The 21506-nt window shown below is 34.6% G+C and overlaps 1 protein-coding gene across 2 annotated transcripts; it reads right to left on the minus strand.

Moving 5' to 3' along the window:
• Positions 1 to 1142: 1142 nt before the first annotated feature.
• LOC125655472 (integumentary mucin C.1-like) lies at positions 1143 to 19878 on the minus strand. Of its 2 annotated transcripts, XM_048885781.2 has the most exons (5): positions 19675 to 19878; positions 14622 to 14693; positions 4814 to 4899; positions 2063 to 2254; positions 1143 to 1612 (listed from the first exon to the last, which is right to left on the minus strand). In XM_048885781.2, exons 1-5 carry the CDS (start codon positions 19743 to 19745, stop codon positions 1176 to 1178), a joined length of 858 nt encoding a protein of 285 aa, XP_048741738.2. In that variant the 5' UTR covers positions 19746 to 19878; the 3' UTR covers positions 1143 to 1175. The 2 variants fall into 2 exon arrangements, with proteins under 2 accessions (XP_048741738.2, XP_048741739.2); XM_048885782.2 differs by lacking the exon at positions 14622 to 14693 and having other exon boundaries at positions 19675 to 19877.
• Positions 19879 to 21506: the final 1628 nt, after the last annotated feature.

A 21506-nucleotide genomic window follows, 5' to 3' on the forward strand; every position in this document is an offset into this window, starting at 1 on the left:
TACTCAGGGAGGGGATGCTACAGGCTGGTGCATGTTGCGACAACTGTAGGAGGGTCTACAAGCTTGCTCCGCACTTGCTAATTAAACCTGGTAGCACGCAGGAAACCGGTGAGATGCGTAGAGATCTCTACCTCCCTTAGAACGTGAGGACTTGTTCAGATTCGGACACCTATATCCACATAGGGCCCCCTGTGTTGTCCCTACTTTGGTAGTCAAACTGACACACTGGCCACCTCCCCAGTTCCCCACAAAAAGTTTGCATGCGACCCTTTCCACCATATATGTAAATTTGCATCCTGTTTCTGATCCAATTAATAAATATTAAACTTGTATCACTCTTGTCATTCCAGCTGCTAAGCAGCCTTTGAGGGATTACAGGGCAGCCAGTTAAGCTTCGACACACCTACTGGTCTATTCAGATATTAGGTTAAGGTCACTATTCAATTCGGGCAGTAGGTCAGATGTCTTGCGGCTGGTTGTGTTGTATATTAAGTTTAATTTAGCACAATAGCTTCTCTAGGTAAATTTAACATACCCTAGGTCAGGTCATGGTCATGAAGCCAATTCTTTTATTAATATACTGATAGACATCGTCATGTGAAATCGGTGTTTATAAGTGTCTTCCTATTATTGTAGGGTAAGTTTGAAAACTACGCTGGAAACTCTTTAAGTTATAGCATCACAACAAAAATGTTGACGGACAGACGGGTGGACGGACATTGTGATTACTATAGAGCTCCCACATTTTATGCGGTCCCTAATTAGGTAATGCAGAGATCGTAAACGTTTGTATGAATGTAACATTCAAATGTGATACATTTTGATCTTTTGTAGCAAGAACGAGCCTCGTGGGGTTATATGTACTAGTTTCATAGTGGCATATCGATCCCTTTTCAATAAAGTTTCTACATTCACTGATTTTATTCACTATAAATTCTGATAAGGATGGATTCATTTCTGAAATAGATCACTTAATACCTATTGTCTTACTTTGGTGTAGAAAACAAATTCAGAAAGAATGTGTGACGTCATAGTTAAAGTATGATATCTCTGTATTTGTAGATAGTTCTGATTGAATTAAAATTCCACCTCTTAAAACATCCAATTTCACACTTTTTGGAAAAAACAAGTAAATCAAAAAATATACGTGTAATCCTCGTGTTTATTTTTCTTCTTCACGAAATTGGTCTTTTCTTACAATCGACATTATCAGCATGCATGCAGTTCAACTTAGCTTCATCCCAGAATGTTCCAATTGGACACGACATTCGCATTTCTACTCCATAATTACAGAGAAAATAGTTTTTACAATGTTTTGGATCAGCTCGATACACCCCGTGCTTGCATTGTAGTTTCGTTGATTTGTTTGTCGGAATGGTTGTTGGAGTCATCACGTTTGAAGTAGTCATCTCCACTTTGTTTCCTAAAGTTTTAGAAGTTGTTTTCATTACGTGTTTCCCTGATCCAGGGTGTGTCGTTGATGTAGGAGTGGATGATATTAGGTTTGAAGATGTCGTCTTCACATTCGTTTTGTTATCTACTGTTTGACTTGGTGTTGTCTCTGATTTTTCTTCACTGATTTGTGGTTCAGCAGTTGTCGTGGTTCTTTTATCTACAATAAATTCAATATTAGGAGGAAGTTAAAAACTCCAGTGAGACATTTCTACATAAATATGTTACAATTGTGCTTTAGAATATGTCAATGGTTACAATAGCTAATGGTTGTATTTGTGAATTCAATCCAGTACTAACACAATGTACAAACAATATCAATGGTTTATAGCTTGTTGTTCAGTTTCAGTTTATTTAATACTAGTTTCATCTTTTTTGTTATTCATTGTGTTATTAATGCATGTAACAATGCGTCTCCTGTCTCAAGAGTGTCCGAAAACACCAGTGTAAGTAATATAAGCTTTCAAAATATCTAAATTGATATGATTTGTTTATTTTGTTTTTTCAAGTCCCTTTGAATTCTTTTCAAATGAAGCAATCTGGTTCATGTTGAGTGTGTTCAATCGTAAAAGATAAAAGTATTTCCTTTATCAGAATATGACGTATTCACCCGGGCATTGAGTTAAATTGCAATCCGTCTTTTCAATTTTAACACTTGGTCCAGAGCAGTTTTTTCCACCGTGAGCAGGAGCAGGATTTGTACACGTGCGGACCTGTTTTCTTGTAGTGATGCCTCCGCCACATGTGACATCACAGCAAGTCCACTTTGTAAATGCACCAAAGTCGGTCCAACCTCCATCAACTAGACATAATATGGAGAAATCATTTTGAAGCTGGCTTTAAAGAATATAGAATTTAGTTATGCATTCTTTGAAGAGAAATTTCACTATAAGTTGATTTATCGTAGGGTAACCTTAGATGGGTTAAATCATGATACAATAGTGTTGCCGTTAATTTCATGAGGAGCATGGCAAACGTTGATTGAAATTGAGTCCTAATATATAAAAGTGTACTATACATGTAGATTCTAACTAAATACATGTCAATGGACGTTATAGATTTTAACTCATTTCATAGATATTGGTTTAATAAGTTAAAATGGAATACATGTGAATAAGCAATAACTTTCAGACGATGAAATGTAAATCACACAAAACTTGATATCATGTTATAGATACATATACACTAGACGCACGGAACATGGTATACATGTACATGTAAATGATTAAGATATACCTACTGCATGATGAAGATATTGTAGGTATTAACCACTCACTCACAACGCGATAACCTTATATGTTGATCAAAACGTATATATTTTTCGTAGATGTGATGTGTTCTGCGCAGAGCTGAACAAACAAACAAAAACAACAACAAAAGGAAAACAAAACAAATGAAGAAAATACAAAAGCGAAAGAAGCGTTGAGGGTGACTGGTTTAGGCCAGGTGGAAGAGATTGTTATATCCTGTCATTCCTAGAGAAAACAGATTTTGCTTAGCATTGTAAGACCAGTGCTCAAGATGAAAAACATTTTTTACTTGATTATCCTTTATACAAACATTCAAAAATATCATATGGTTATCCTGTATCTTGTAAATCTTTTGGGGATCCGGGTTAGAATAGGTCCTCAGTACCCCTTGCCTGTCGTAAGGGGCGACTAAATGGGGAGGTCCTTTGGATGAGACCACAAAAACGAGGCCCCGTGTCACAGCAGGTTTGGCACGACAAAGATCCCTCCCTGCTCAAAGGCCGAATGCGCCAAGCATAGGCCTAAATTTTGCAGCCCTTCACTGGCAATGGTGACATCTGCATAGGAATGAATTACTCTCGAGAGGGGACGTTAAATGATATACAATCAGTCAATCCTGTATCTTGTTTACTGAATCCTCTCAATATTGTATCTACATGACAGACTATCTATACCTTAAAAACAAAGGATTGTCACAATTATTATACCATGTAACACAATATATATATATATATATATATATATATATATATATATATATATATATGTGTGTGTGTGGGGGGGGGGGGGGGGGGGGTGTGTGCGTGTGTTATGCTACATGGCTAAAAACACTTGCATGTGATATAGTGTCAATAAATGATTGAATTGAATATAAATTCTATCCCACAAAATAATATATTCTTTCCTACGCAATACAATTCGATCTCACGAAATAAAATTCGTTTCGAAAAATTTAAATTTCCTGCCCATGAAAGATAATTCGTTCCCATGATTTTGTTTTTAATTCAAGAGCCGGTTATATGTTTACATTACATGTAGGTTTCATTACCTGTGGGTAAATCAGTACATTATTGATTTCATATTGCTGTTACAGTATAAACTTACTTTACACACGTCATGTCAATCCACAATCAATCTGGAGCAAGTTTAGTACGTTTGGTAAATATATTACATATACTATGAATATTTACATCAGTTCTATCATTTGGAGTGCGATGAACATCTGTTGCCATTTGGGAACATTAACGTACAATGTAATACGCCTTCCATGCACTGTCAACGACTCCACGTTAAGATAAATGTAATCAAGAGATTAAAAGATAAATTGTACCTCCAATTTATTATTGACAAAACTGTTGGAAATTAAAAAAAAACATATTTCGTTTATTTCTAGATTATTTAATGCACACACAGAATATCTGTCTATGACATTGGGGCTTCACCTAGTAAGCTTAAACGAAGACCCCTGTATTGTCAGTTAAAATAACAATGGATTTTTAAACAACAAAAAACATTACATGTAGAATATTAGTTATTCTCTGCTGATAAGAGCAGACAACTTATGGTCACAAACTGCATATAAAGGATTCTTTAACTGATACATAGATGCATGTCCAATAGTGCTTTAAAGGTTAATTAATGTATATAATTAAGCAAATTATAGTTTCAGTTTTGATTTTTTTTATTTGGAATAGTGATGAAATGTTATGTACTTACTGAATTTCAAAAGCTTAGATTTGACAAGAGAATATTGAGAGAATCTTATTTCATTAGAACCAAATTCATTTCATAGGAACAAATTTTATTTTCTGGGAACGAATTTTATTTTGAGGGAACGGATTTTATTTCGTGGGAAAGAATATTGAGGGAGAGAATTTATTTCGTGGGAACGAATCTTATTTCTTAGGAACGAGTCTTATTTTGAGGGTACAAATTTTATTTTGCGAGAACCAACTCTTATTTCGTAGGAACGCATCTTATTTCGTGGGAACGATTTTATCAAAAATAAAATATCTTCCACTTGCCCTAAACCAGTCACTAAAATACGCCTTAAACATCCAACGTCTATGAAAACGTTACATTGTCACATCTTCGACTGTTTAATGACATACCTGTTTTACAGTCTTTTCCATAGTATCCTGGACAGCATACAGTTGAAAACTGATACACAGTAATTCGTCTATATCCATAACTTGTACTACAAAGTTAGATTTAAAAAGAAGTAAGCAAACATACATTATGAACTGTTTTGCACATAACATACAAATTTTGAATTCAACAGAAGCAGCTTGTGCATCACGGTTAAATGGATGGTTAATGTCATTTTTTCCATTTTTAGAAACGAATTAAAATGGGCGCAAATGACTAATACAAGTCATTTTCTGTAAAATTTAATACTTTTACCCATTTATTTCCAAATTTAAGACGATCATAAATTCTCACAAACTATGTTCCCTGAAGTTTTGTTTCCTGGACAATATGCTATATAAGGTGGCTCATAATGCAACATTTAACAAACATGCAGTTATTTGAAAGATTTTTTTATTCATATATCTATTTTAATCATATTAAAAAGTAATAAAATGATCTGGGGGGGGGGGGGGGGGAGGGGGAGGGGGAGAAAAGCATTTCAGCAAAATGCTTTACTAGCTCTTTAGATATTTAAATATTTGTAAAAGTTGCTCAGAAATATGTTCTTTTGTCAATATACATTGTACATGTATCTAGCAGTCGTGTGTAAGTGTTTGGATGGATATGGGTCCCAACAATCTTATATTTAGGGGGTGAACTTATTTCAACTTCCTAAATCATTGGACAAAGCGTATATATATATATATATATATATATATATATATATATATATATAGTTCACTCGGCCACAACGACTTCCCTATATATATATATATATATATATATATATATATATATATACGACTTCCCTATATATATATATATATATATATATATATATATATATATATATATATATATATATATAGGGAAGTCGTTGTGGCCGAGTTGACTTACGCACTGGTTTGACAATCTTGCTAGGCGGTGGGTGCCGTACGTCGCTGGTTCGACCCCAGGCTGGGACGAAAATTTTCAGTACCTAGTTGTGATTATTTAGTGCTTTATATATATATATATATATATATATATATATATTATATATATATATATATATATATATATATAAAGCACAAACAAACAATTATAACACCCAACCTTACATTAACCCCTAGGATCTAAACGATACATGTGATAATCAATCAATTAATATATAAATAATATATGTGGCGTCGGTGGGCGAGTGGTTAGGCCGTCAGACTCTCGACCGAAAGGTCGTGGGTTCGAGTCCTAGCCGCGGCAGGTCTGACGTTGTGTCCTTGGGAAAGGCACTTTACATGAATTTCCTCACTCCACCCAAGTGTAAAAGGGGTACCTGGCTTTAGATAATGAAAGATATTGTTAGAATGTTAGTGCTCTAGCGCTTGTAATGGCAGCTTGGACTGTATGCTTCCTAGGAGGCTGAGAAAGTTCTAGATTTGAGCAGCATACGCCGGATAAGGCGCTATATTAAAACCAATCATTATTATTATATAAAGCACTAAATAATCACAACCATCTCTCTCTCTCTCTATATATATATAATGCCTCTTCAGACAGTTATAAAATGAAATAATATTGCAATATTAAAAATGCATTAAAGCCGAAAACGCTAACAGTGAAATGCTATTCGAGTTTTGTGTTTCTTGACCTTTATTATTGGATGTATTTACTGTATCAAATACCGAATTCTTTATTTACAAGCTATATATATATACACAAAGTGCGTGGTCTGACACGCGATGATGGAAGGCGAAGATAATGAACAGTGATCAATCTCATAACTCCTATAAGCAATACAAAATAGATAGTTGGGCCTAGGAAGAGTAAACATCCCCTGTTGACCGGTCACACCCACCGTGAGCCCTATACCTTGATCAGGTCAATATCAGTGTGCCAAGAACGGCTTAACAATCGGTATGACAGACATCAGACAGCATTTGACCCAATGATAGGTTGTATTGACGAACTAGATCGTTATAACGACCATAGAATTTGCGAAATGCTGACTTCAATCGAGACTGTTGAAACCCCTGTACCATCAACTTGTTTGTCAGTAGCTTACCTCGATTTAAAAACTGACTATACGCAGAACAAGAACTTACATATCGAATCAGTTGAGGTATATAAACACCATATGCAGGTGATAATGGAATATTGCTACATAAATATGGAAAGTTGACGATGGAGAAGCTGAAATCATCCTGTTTGTCATACAGTTGAGTTGTCAGTTTGCCGTTCATGTCTACTTTCAATAAAATATCTAAGTATGAAGCAGAAGTGGACGATTCTGTGGTGTTCTTTATTTCGGGTTCGAGATGTGAAACGAATGCGCCATAATGCGTTGGTGTCGGCCATTCTCTCACCAGAGGGAGCATTACACACGTGTGAGTAGCGCACACGGAACTCTAGGTAGAGAATGGGTGTCGACACGACAAATTCCGATGGTGCATACTAATGCGCCAAAGTGGGATGGGGTGACACGCCGAAGTCCATTGGTTTGTAAACGACACAGTGTTTTGGTACAGACTGTACCAACCGTGTGTTGTTTCACCAAAATATCAGTGCAAAATTCATGCACAAAACATATGGATAAGAACTTATTTCGTTGTCATGTTATTAAACACAATTTTTTTCCAACGCGAAATCGTATAGAATGTTTTGCATTATAGCATACCCCCAGGAAGTTATTACGTGTACATCACAAGTAATAAATGATCACGAATAAAAAAAAATGTATGGGTGAAGTAGATAGTTCGACAACAAATGCACTTTGCCGTTCTCACAATCCTCAACAGTGTAAACCTTGCCGTTGATGTCGTCCATGTCATTCTTAATCATCCGTGCTTTCCTCCAATTTATCCCGAAGAAGTTGGTGTCAGCACTGCAGCAGAAAGAACCTTCATTGGGGCAAACTGACGTTGCACTTCTTCGGTTTTATTTTGAAAGACGTTAAGAATGACGTCACAATGACGTTACGTCACAAACGTTACTTAACCCCGCATCATCGCACTTTGGCGTCCGTAACGTTAACAAACCATCGCACTTTGGCGCAGACCATCGCATTTTGGCGTGACCATCGCACTTTGGAGCGACCATCGCACTTTAGAGTCTTATATATACATGTATATACATGTATATTGCAAGGAACTTTAGTGTGAGCCGCATCACGCTTTCGCCTTTATTTGATACACACATAATAGAAAATGTCAACTATATCATCCTATTTTCAAAACTCAATTGAAATACAGACAGATTTGTTTCGTTAAATGAAAACAGCATCACAGGCATATTCTAATTTGATTAAATAAGATCTTTGATCCGCTCCATTATTGTTACAAACTTTAAGCAGAACAATGCCGGAGCAGATCAAAGATCCGATTCTAATCAAATTGAGATAAATTTGTTTCGTGAAGTGCAACCAGAATTATATGAAACAAATATGTTTGTTTCCAATTTATTGTGCAGTTGTAGGTAAATACAACTCCAGTTTATAACTTGGATATATTGGGAAATTAATATCAGAAATAATGATCATTTAAAAATGAATTCTACACATTAGGATTTATATCAACAATTGCTGGTTTAGTTCCCCATTTTACGGCACATTATTCTTTCTACCAGGGTACGTTATTGCAGAGATCAAGAAATATTTTCCAATATAGACCGTTCAACCAATAGATTATCAGAAATATTCTCCAATACAGACCGATCAACCAATAGATTATTAGAAATATTCTCCAATACAGACCGATCAACCAATAGATTATCAGATATATTTTCCAATATAGACCGATCAACCAATAGATCATCAGAACTATTCTCCAATATAGACCGATCAACCAATAGATCATCAGAACTATTCTCCAATATAGACCGATCAACCATTAGATTATCAGAAATAGTTTCCAATATAGACCGATCAACCAATAGATTATGCAAGGTGAAGATAACGAACAGTGATCAATCTCATAACTCCTACAAGCAATACAAAATAGATAGTTGGGAAAACACGGACCCCTGGACACACCAGACACATCAGAACACGGTAAAATTCCACAAGAAATATAATCTAAAATACATTACTTACTTCGACCTGATTAGATATTGTATATTGCTTTAAAAAGCTGTTAAATGTATACCTATTTTATGGATTCTCCCTGTCCTTTCCATCTGTTTTCTACACTGAGTTTTGTTAATATAACAAAACCGATAACTGATAATTTTATTTTACTCTCCTAAAACTTAATCCGTGTATGTTACAAACATTTATGTATGACAGGAGAACAAAAAGCAGTCACCTGTGTTCTCAGATCGCTAGACGTGCGAGCAAACATGGCGATGCACAAAACACGTGTGTGTGTAGTTTTGTTGGAATGTGTACTCAGAGGAGATTAGATAATAATATTTGTTTATATAGCTCCTTATAGGACTATAAATAATCACTCTGAAACCTTGTACACAGCAAAAATTATATGGCATCTTATAGTCATAAAAGTAAATTATGATGGCTAAATGACAGATAGTATTAAACCTATATTACCAAAACATTAATGAATAAATGTAAATTAAAATGATTTAAATAGATAATCAGGTGCGGGATCCAGGAATTGTGGTTAGAGGGGCGCCACTTTATGAGGCAGTAAGTCCAAGGGGCGAAGCTCCTGGATTTTACAGATCTTATGGGGCTTGAAATATTTCTGCTATTAAGTCATTTGTACTATTTTCTATAATTTTAATAAGGTGAAATTAATAAAATGACCCAAATTTAAAGGGGTTTTTGGAAAAAATTAGGCTCTCCCAATAAAGTAATTCACGAAATCAAAGGATTTTGTCATTTATTTCTCCGGGAGTGGAAGAAATGATTGCTTCTTTTATTGTTTAGTACATTTCCGAAACAAGATACCGCGATTTACCTTTAATTTGAAAAAAAATTAGGGGATGGGGTGGGGGGCTGCGCACCCTCTAAATCCGCCACTAATAATTCCATTGTACTGATATAATCCGCAAATTTCAAAATAAATACTTCGAATATCTTTTAAAATAGTAAACCCTACAATTTCATCTTTTTCGCGACTAAAGCACATATATGTAAAGAGACTAGTTGTAACTCCCTGAAAAGATATTGGGACAGAATTGCAGGCATGCTATCGAAGGTTTCCTAGGAATAATCCTTAAGACATGACTTAAGATATGTCTTGGGATGATTCTAAGAATGGCCCTAAGACATATCTTAAGATGGACATAGAAGCTCTCTTAGAACTATCCTAACTAGACTTCAACTTTAAGGAGAAGAACTCGTAAGTTGCAAGAACTTGTTTCTAATCCTTTTGTATATAGTATATACAATAAAATATGTTCAAATCAACTAGAATTGTAAGACCAATGGGCGATGATATCAGTGACCTTAAATCTAAACCGTTTTAATGACTTGTAAAATTGTATATAGATCATACAAGGTAATATTATCAAATTTTATCTTTAAAAGTAATTTTTTAATAAGACCATACGTACACACCGGAAAGAGGCCTGAGGAACGAAACCCTTACTACTCCCGTCCTAGAGATTACACCAATGCAAGATTCTAAAAAATATGCATAATTTCAAAAATATCTCCCATCACTTTTTAAATTTGTTACATATACATGTGGATATACATGTATGAAAAACGAGTAAGATAATTCAACTTTATATACAATTTTCCACTTACATGTATGTGTTCATTGGTGAATGTGGATTTGATTTTAACATGAGTACAATCTATTGCTCCAACAATGTTTGGATAAAGAGAAATTACATATAAACCTTTTTTTATTTGGCTTGATTCTGTAAGATCAACTGGCATATGTATATATGTTGTTTGGAAATTTCGACTAAGCAATTTGTAACATCATTAATATTATTTCCTGTGCTTTGTCTTGAAATAATGTGAATGTACATGTCTGCGACGATCTTTTGAAAATTCCCACTGACATAAAAGCGTAGAACTGCCATTATTTAGAGAGAGACTGGAAGTGAATGTGACCACATTGTTGGCCAGTGAAGGTTGTTTTGAAACGAAGCACATATACCATTGACCATTGGTTGTGTGACTGTCATAATCTCTTAAGAAACGGCCACTCCGGATTTCCCTCCCTTGCATACACAGATGGGCGCGCGCGGCAGCCACATTTAAACATAAACAAAGTTAAGACATATTTTATGTTTATCTTAGGACGGGTCTGTTGATGTCTTAAAGGACACATCTCATGTTTTCAAAGTACACAAAATTATATGCATTTTGTCTTCCTTATGCATATAGAAATTAATTCTAATAGTTCGTTCGCCGAAATATTGCGATAATTAACTACAATACGGACTTAACTCTAAGCCCCGATTTCAAAACGCCTAGTTAATATTAGTTAGGCAGTCATGTGGTGCAGTGACATCATATACGACCTGTTGTGAAAGTATTGTTAGGTATTATTAAAAACTTGGGTTTTAGGTGTCTAATTTATTTACCATGGACAACATTTATTTCGATGTTGACTTTCCCGAGTCTTGTTTATTCTAGCGACCAGTGCATGCAAATAGATATACAAATGTAGCCAGGAAAGCGATTATGAAATCTACAATTGCGAGTAAATAATGTTTACATGAGATCGCTGTCTAAACACTATTTGGCAATGTTAGTATTCCTTTAAACATATATAATTAGCGGGTTTTTAAAAAAAAAAAATAAACAGTGCAATTATTATTAAATTCATTTTGGGATTTAGATGAATTATGTTACGATGTATCATTGACAACTAGGTCTAGACCTTCTGTCATGGGTATATTTCGAGTGGAAAAAAAAACATTAATAAAAATGATCAAATTCATATAGGTGTTTTACTTTATTTTAATCAAGCAATTTTATTTTATCTTTTTTTTTATCCACACGTTGTTAAGAAATGGAAGCGCAGCGTACTGCACGAATTGTTGTTACGCACGCGTTCATCGAAAAACAAAATATGAAAGCATTATAATTCAATTCAAAGTTAGGAAATACAATATTTCATTATGTATAATCGAAAATTCAATTATTTTTTATCTTCAATTTAAAAAAAAAAAATAAAAATCTACCAGCTGATAGAAACTGGGATCAAAAGTTATGCCTATATGCTGTTACAAGGTGAAAGTCAGTTAGTGGGAGTTTATATTGAATTTGAATAGTAGAACGGAATGAAAGGTGAAAATAACGAACAGTGATCAATCTCATACATCCTTTAAGCAATAAAAAATAGATAGTTGGACAAACACGGACCTCTGAACACACCAGAGGTGGGATCAGTTGCCTAGGAGGAGTAAGCATCCCCTGTTGACCGGTCACACCCGCCGTGAGCTCTATATCCTGATCAGGTAAACGGAGTTATCCGTAGTCAAAATCAGTGCACCAAGAGCGGCCTAACAATCGGTATGAGACACGTCAGACAGCATTTGACCCAATGATAGGTTGTATTGACGAACTAGATCGTTTTAACGACCATAGAATTTGCGAAATGCTGACTTCAATCGAGACTGTTGACACTCCTGTATCATCAATTTGTTTGTCAGTAGCTTGCCTCGATTTAGACACTGATCATACGCAGAACAAGCTCTTGCTTGTCGAATCAGTTGAGAGATATAAACACCATAAAAAGGTGATAATGGAATATTGCTACATAAATATGGGAAGTTGACAATGGAGAAGCTGGAATCATCCCGTTTGTCATAGAGTTGAGTTGCCAGTTTGCCGTTAATGTCTACTTTCAATGAAATATCTAGGTATGAAGCAGAAGTGGACGACTCTGTGGTGTCTTTTATTTCGAGCTGACATGGATATATCGAATCGACATGTGAATGAAAATTAATATTGTTAATAGACAAAACGTCGATTTATCTAAATGTCGAATTGAAGGCCATAGCAAGATATTTTTTTCTTCTCACGTAGAAGTTTTTGAATAAATTCTGCTTCATATGAATATAAAAACAGGTCAGCTAACAAAGAAATGCATATGCTGTGATGGTGCTTAGTTTCGATATAACCCTTTTTGTCGCAGTTTATCTACGTCTTTGTCCAAATGCTTTTTTTAAAGTACAGGGACAAATGCTACTGGGGTGTTTTTTATGGCAAAGTTGTTGTGCGTACAAAAAATATTCACACATTTTCCCTCATACCTTCCTTCGAAAATTGAAAAAAAAAACAACCACCAGACTCTAAATCCTTTCTACTGACTGGTACATGTAGTGCACCCTTAAACGGCACAAAACACCCTAATGTAGTGTTATTTACAAGTCAGATTTGTGATAATTCAGTGTTTTCCATTCATTTCATTTGAACAGGCCCATTTAGAATTGTAACAGGCCAGGGGGGGGGGGGTATGGAAATTTTGGAAAATTAGACGCAAAATCCTGCATTCTGAGGCATTTCAGGGGGCAAAATGACCCTTGTTCATATGCCACTTTTTAACCTACATTTTTAAATATATACCAAAGGGTTGAACATTTTTACCTCAGACAAGTTAGTCACAGTGGTGTTAAATACACACCTTTGCGATGTTTTGACTGGAAGAAATCATGTAATGTATTCGTTCGACGCTTCATTATTTTTCACTGCCATGTGCTTCTCACGCGCAAGGTGAGAGTTTAAAATATCGTCCAATCAAAATCGCCGTTTCAAAAAGCTCTCGATAAAAACATAAACAAGGAAGACATATGAAAGATATTTATAGCCAACCAATTGCTACCGCATACATTCTTTGCAAAGATCGATCGTGTAAATCAACATCACTGAAATTGACAACATATTATTTTTTGATTTTTTACATTTGAACCGGCCAGAAAATCGTTTGAAACGGTCAATTTGGCCGGCGGCCGGTTCTTAGGGAAAACACTGTAATTGGTTGTTGTTTTTATTTTTGACAATTAAATCTAATCTGTTTAAGAAATGGCTAACTACTGTTTTCAGCCCTTCTCGCTCGAGGTCGCATATGACGTCACAGATAATGGTGCGTAAAATATCGAAGAATATATGCGTATTGCAAGATTTAAAACACATGTAAAGTAGTTTTAGGCATGAAATTAATTAATTTTGCTGAAATTTGTTTTTAAATTAGAAACACGCAATGTGTCCTTTAACTTCAGGATATTTCTTAAGTTAGGACGGATTTGGTGGCCTCACTTAGGACCAAGATACACCCTTACATGTCTTAGTCCTAAGATGCATACAGAGAGCTACAGATCCACCCCTTATAAAATACCTTCGACTTGGGGTGCTTAAAAAGCTGCGCACGGATGAGGCCTAATATCGTTGTATTCTTGTGTTGTTGTCTCATACATTCAATGCAAAAAATTCCTAACATATTTTCTTACTATACTTGTGTCCAAACATTCCTTCAAATATTCATTAAAGCCCCTACACGACCCTCGTTGTATATCTGTCCACCCGTCTCTCGGTCATTCCGCATCCAATTCTTTCTTTGCACTTTTTTCATTATGCTTTGAATTATAGGAAGTTGAAATTTAGCATGTGGCTTACAGATCAAGTTTGTGTTTCGTCACCGTTGAGTAATTTTACGAGATATATGGTACTTTGTGCGAATTTAGTTTTACTGACATTTTTGACTATGCATGCTTTGATTTAGAAAGCTAATATTTGGTATGTAGTTTACTACTGTATTTGTACAGGTCAAGGTTAATTTTCGTCACAGCTGAATGATTTTACGAGACTAATGTGCCGAGTATTGTTCTATTTGGATTTCTGCACCTTTTTCTTAATGCTGTGAAGCTGAAAATATTTTCTTTATATCTTACCACCACCACATTAACATTGAAGCACAGTAATGCTGGGCGGCGTAATACAAAGTCTTCTTTGTACACTTCTTTCTGCAAAAAGTGAGAAAAAAATATTTAAAATTCAACTAACAAGGATGTTATACATGAACGTAATGATATCAAATTAATGATACATAAAAACCTACAATTCTAGAGCATTGTTATAACGATATAATGATTGCTTGGTCCTGATTAAAAAAAATAGAAATTAAGAAAAGTTCCTACAGATAACACTAATGGATTTAATTGTAGGTCGATATATGCTAATATGGACTAAATGAAGTAATATTGCCCGAAAATGTCAAAATAACATTCACTAATATTAACATTGACTTTGTATCTTTTTTCGTAAAGCGATATAACTTGTCCTGATAACTACACACATATTTATCTCTCATATATATATATATATATATATATATATATATATATATATATATAGACGTCTCTAAGATAAACAACTTTGTATACATTCAATATTTGTATTCACCAGAAGATGGATGTTAAAAGTGGAGCGAATTAGGACATGCCTTATTCGTCCAAAGAGCTGATCCAAAATGTCCGAAAAGAAAAACAATAAACTTAATTAATCTCAAGTGGAACGAGTTAACCCAATTACGTTGACAAATAGTAAAGCTAACTCGTACCCAGAGGGATTCTATTTTAACCATTTATTGTTTTTCTTTTCGGACATTTTGGATCAGCTCTTTGGACGAATAAGGCATGTCCTAATTCGCTCCACTTTTAACATTGATTGGCAAGCCTAAAGACCAAAAATATGTAGTCTGCGTTGTAAATACGTTTGTAGATTAGTGTAGTTGTAGTGCTAGATGTATTTATATGTAGTTTTTATTATTATGCTCTGTTGATATTGACCACATTATGTAATTCTTTTCGTTTGTCCTGAAGAAGGGACGGATCGTCCCGAAAATTTGACAATCTCGTTGTTCGTGTCGTTGGTCATTTTAGTGCTTTGTATAATTTTTTGTATTTGACCTTGTATCCATGTTGTGGATCCGACACTTTGAGGTATCGAGTGTTGTTGGAACTTTAGTGCTATTATATATATATATATATATATATATATAATTATAATTATATAGTTATTTCCTATTTATCAAGAAAAAGGAGATATCTGATCATTTTGCTGGGTAAGTAAGTGAGTTAAGCAAGATTCTAAACGTGCTTAAAAGAACAGGTTGTAACAGCATGGAATTTCAATTAAACAAATAATGATTATAAATGTCTGTCACCTGGCTATGGATGGGGTATGTGGCAAAAAGCACTTTTGACAAATTTTTACATCTTCTACATAAACAATAATTGTTCATTAATGCCTTCGGTGTTATTTCTACGTACATAGCCCGATTACATCGTAACATAATACCGTCAAAATTAATCAATTATGAGGTTTGGAAACGCGTTTCAGAATAACATAGATTTCATTACTCAAGTTATAGCGCCAAAACAAAGTTATTTGTACGTCGTCTGGTGCCTTGCATATATACATGTATATACAGATGTATATATTATAGATGATGTATTCAAAACAAGTGTCTGGTACATGTATGCTATGATTGATCATATATCTTAGTACAAATCGTAGGACTATCTCAGGAAAATCGTAAATTGTAAATCAAAGATGTCTTAGGATTGTCGTAACAAAGTTGACCTAGTATGATCACAGGAATAAATAGCAAACATTAATATCAATTAATTTAAAAGATGACATACATTTAGAAAATTAAAAAATCCATCAACTTCAATTGCATTGGACTATAGGCCCGTTCAAAAATGTGAGTTAATGATCAATTACTGAGGTGAAAATAAATAATTGTTTAATACACGTTTCCCTATATAATGTGAATTGAGAAGTGAGGAAAACAAAATTTTCTATTAAAATAAATGAATTAAGATGAATATATATGTCACAAACAGTTTGTTAATAACTGTTTAGCGTTTTTAACGTACATGTATATATGCACGTATACCCCTTTCTATCATCTGCTTGTTTACACGTGAATAAAGACGCGAATGATTGAAATGTATATGTATAGTGTCGTATCAAGGACAAGTAATGGGCATTGGTTAAAAATAAGCCCCCCAAACAGTTATCCGTGCTTTTCAGGAATAACCTTTATGACAACCTAATGGCCCTGTCACACTACATCACGACCTCACTACGTTCTATAATTTTTTTAGATCGTAGTGTGAACGGCATGAATTTGTAATTTTGTCTGTCTTCACGATGTTACGGCGTCCTCACTACGCTCTTATCACGACTCCACTACGATTAAACTACGGCCTTGTTACGATTCCACCACGTTCTCACTACGTTCATCAAGTTCTTACTACGCTCCCACTACGTCCATCACGTTCTAACTACGCTCTCACCACGACTCCCACGACTGCAACACGAGTTTCCTACGCTTCTGCCACGATTGTACCACGATCTTACTACGATTCTACCACGATCTTACTACGGTTCTACCACGTTTCCGCGCCGATGTCGCCACGCTTTGCAGCAGCTGAATCAGATCCAGATTCAGTATAAATACAGCTCAGAACCTTCAGGACTGTTGATCCTCCATCCTCAATTCATTCATCAGTTGATCATAATGGCCAAACTGAAGTCTTTTTCAACAGAAAGCCAAGGTCGTACCCAGCAAGATCTACGCTGCCTTACGATTCTCCTCCTCCTTCGCCTTAGTAACAATATAGCAGCTTGGTCGTTAAGTGCCATGTACTGAATATGCATCAATATCTCCATCAATATTTCTTGGTCTGGCCTTTCCATGATTCCAAAGAAGCAATGGTCATATGCAACTTTTGTTCAGTTTTTATACCAGTGTGGGGGGGAGAACAGAACGTGATTCGGTCGTGGCTTGCGCGCAGTGAAATCGTAGTGAGGACGTATTAAGGACGGGATGATCTTGGTAGAAACTTACTACAGTCTTCAACAACAAAGTATGGACGTGCCGTGATCGTAGCGGAAGTGTGAAGAAAACGTAGTGCAAACGGGATGATCGTAATGAGAACGTAGTGAAAACGGGATGGTCGTATAGAGAGCGTAGTGGAATCGCAGTGCAGTCGGTTTCTTCTGCATCACGATCCCATTACGATGCTACTACGACCATGCCGATCTAAATACGATCTTAGTACGTCCTTACTACGCTTCCACTACGATCAAATTTGACCACGACCGCACTACGTTTGTTTTGAGCATGTTCAAAGTTGCTCCACGACCATCACGACCATAAAGACCTTACTACGTTCTTACTACGACCTTACTACGACGTACCCGATCGCACTACGATCATCAATTTTTACATGGTCGTAGTGCGAACGTGGCCTAGTGTGATGGGGGTATTAAGAGCATCCTAAGATATGCTGCTTGACGTCCTAAGATTGAGTCCCATCTTAGGACAAATCCCAACTTAGGACTCAATCGAAAACATGTCTTATGATTTAAGCATGTCCTACATGTAAGACCATCCTAAGATATATCTCAGTCCTAAGACACTTTCGAAAACCACGGCCCAGTCTTTTAATCTAATGTTAAATCGCTTCAGAAAAATAGTATGTTACACTGTGTAGATATCACAATTACATGAAAATGATACATTTCTGCAACAACAACAAAATTACTCATCTGACAAATTTCTTTCCATAAATAAAAATTACACATTAAATCATCGAATATAAAAAAAAAAAAAAACCGTTTAGGACAACAGCTGTGTATCTAATACGGTAAGAAATCAAAACACTACTTTAAATGCTACATGTATCTGAAAAATTCGCCAGATACAGTTTACTTCAAATGTATTGTGATCTATTGTTCATTGTTTTACTCTCATAAGTTTAGTATTGTTATGCAAATCGAAATGACCAAGAAAAAAAAAACCAATCTGAAAAAATGCGTTCAATAAAAGTCAACAGAAAAAATTGGATTATCAAGGAAACTTTCTTTAATTGGTTCCTGCTACTTAGGGTAAAGCTCACGAAACATAGTTTCTCCCAAAATATATAATAACACATTCACTTACACTCACAAAACTCATGGACAGTCTTTAGATTTCTGTCATTACACATTGAATTCTTCATGACAACACTTCTGAAGGTTTTAAAAGATTATGTACAATTCTTTGCATAGTCCACAGACAAAATTGGTCCCTTAAAACGCGTTGTTATGACAAACTTTCATCAAAAGGTTCCTGATTTTGCATGAGGTATTACTCACAAAACACCGATGTACCTCCCCCCAAATTGTATTATATCACATGTAATTACACTCACATAATCATCATTAACAGTCATCAGTATGCATTAAGTACGTCACGTATCCACTTTTGGAGGTTTCAACATGAGATGCACACTCAAGTATTTCCATTTTGATACTGGATACTAGATGTACTTGTATTCATATTGCGTGTTCACTGCTTTAAAACTAAAATGTGTGTGAAACCCACTGTTGTCGATCAACTCTCGAATAATCTTATCAAACATGTGTGAATTATGTAAAAAAAAAAAAAAAATTTGAAGACAATAAACACTTGATTTATTTTTGTGAAAATGTAAAGCATATATGGGAAATAACGTCAAAGGTTGTCAAATTTGACATCAAATGGAAACACATTCTTATTGGATTTTATTTTGAAAACAACCACAGAATTATCATTTTGAATAACGTAATTTCTACTATAGCAACTGTTATTTACAAATACAAGATGTACTGTAGGATCAAAGAAATTGAAGAAAGTACCGAAAATATATACATGGATGTTAAAGCTTCTTTAAAGATGTACTCTCATTTATACAAAAGGCTACATATATATTTCAATGATATGTTTGAAAAAATTAGTAATATATTGTGATGCATTTATATATATATATCTCAATGTTTTCTTGTTATCAAGACATGCGCCCGAATGTCTTTGAATAGTGTAAGGGCACTTTGAAATATAAATAAACTATTAAAATAAAAAAAAAAAATAAAAACTCTCGAGTAATCTTAACATAGAACACAACTCACCCGTCGGTTTGACTGATGTATGCTATCAAAATCGAGAAAATCACTATCCTTAAGATCGTAAACTTATCCATACTGTTATCATCAACTGTATGTACGACTGTGTGAGTGTTAAATGAAATGCCAACATATTTCAGTTTGATATGAGTGAGTGTCCTTAGCTCGCCTGACGAATCTTTAAAAAATCTAAACTAGAAGTGGGAATCTTACATTAACAATTACCTTCTGCAGTTAATAGTTAACACCTACATGTAGCTGTTTCTAATACTAATGTTATAATATTGATAATACCATGATTTATTCGATGAGATTAATGTAATAAAAATGATATTACAACAAACATTCTATTAAAATTTCATAATATATTTTATATCTTTCATTCAAATCAATTTTGAATTATTGATTAATTTTGCAGAGTTGAAATTCAATTAATGTACATCCTTATCTCCTGAAATTTAAGACTGAACAAGGAAATAAATAGTTTACATTGCAATGACATTTTCGAAAGAAAGAACTGCAAGTGTAAGTTAAGGATGAAATTCAAAATGCTCCTCTGCTACAGTACAGTGTATATCCAGGGATTCGTGTTTGCCAAACGTTCTATACTGTATTCCTTATACAAGTTATGGGATTGATCTCTGTTCGTTACATTCACCTTTCATTTACGGGTAGGTAAATTTTTAATAGATCAGTTCCGTATTGATTTTACTCATCAGATACATGTACTACTGAATCCTTACAAATGCTCGGTTTCAGTTTTAGTTCATTGTGTAGATGTATTGTAAATGAAAAACACCATGGGGATGACAATTAGACGGATTACCCGTACTTTCTTCTAGAAGCTTCGTGGCAGTTTCCCCAAGTATTGCATGGTATGCAGTGTAATCTTATCAAATCAGTTTTTATTGAAATTAATCAAGAATTCAATAATGATATCAAATTGGAATTTTGATAAAAGTACATCATGTTATCTTAAGACCTGTACAGTTTCCCTTTCAAACCATGAAATTAAATCCTCTGTGAATTGGAATATTCACATTAAATTAAATTATTTAAAAAGATGAATAACTATGATAGTCTAGATATTGTTCTTCTTTTTAGAAGCTCGAGACACTTTCTATAGGCATTTTAATATATCACACTATTGTGATTGATAGATAATGAAATGCAAACGACTTGAGTAATTACGATGCATTAACAAATTTCACATAATATCACTGTCATTAAACTTCTATCCCACAAATACGATTTTGGACATTTGAAATGCATGCATTGTCATTTAAAATGTGTCGTTTGTTCAGGCTAGTGAAAATCTAATCTCGCTACTGTATCGATCTTTGCACACCGGTTGTCTGTTTCATATCATGTAGGAATCAGATTTCATTTTAAATGCTTATATTCGTGACTGTAATGTAACAAGGCTTTACGATAGAGTAAGCAAATTGTTTGATCACCACCCGAGCATCGTTTTGATAAAAATGGTTCTTTATCTTCACATCTTGCTTTTTCGTGTATAAATGTGCTTACTGATTATAAGAATGCACAAAGGTTACGTCAAAGCTATATCACATATATCACTCTCCTGTTTGGATTATTATTGCGTTACAGAGGTTAAATATTAAAAAAACAAAAAAACACGAGAAGCATGAACTAAACTGGTTCGTTATACGGACTACTTTGATACATATTATATATTCCTAATACTAGTAGTTTATCAAGTAATAACCTCGAGTCTTTCCGTGTTCTATTAGATAAAATACTACATATTGTTTACACAATGAGAATAAAATATGTACATGTATATGCATATATCAGGAGTTTGAGCCCCGTTCGTT

The sequence above is a fragment of the Ostrea edulis genome, chromosome 7, assembly GCF_947568905.1.
Source record: "Ostrea edulis chromosome 7, xbOstEdul1.1, whole genome shotgun sequence".
Lineage (NCBI taxonomy): Eukaryota > Metazoa > Mollusca > Bivalvia > Ostreida > Ostreidae > Ostrea > Ostrea edulis.

Bases quoted from the DNA above. Each gene is read 5' to 3' on its own strand.
- LOC125655472 (XM_048885781.2), bottom strand. From the start codon at position 19,745: ATGGATAAGTTTACGATCTTAAGGATAGTGATTTTCTCGATTTTGATA. The intron at 4,900-14,621 runs GTAAGATATAAA...CTAACTTTGTAG, and splicing joins TCAATGTTAATGTGGTGGTG to TACAAGTTATGGATATAGAC. The intron at 2,255-4,813 runs GTATGTCATTAA...TATTATGTCTAG, and splicing joins TGGAAAAGACTGTAAAACAG to TTGATGGAGGTTGGACCGAC.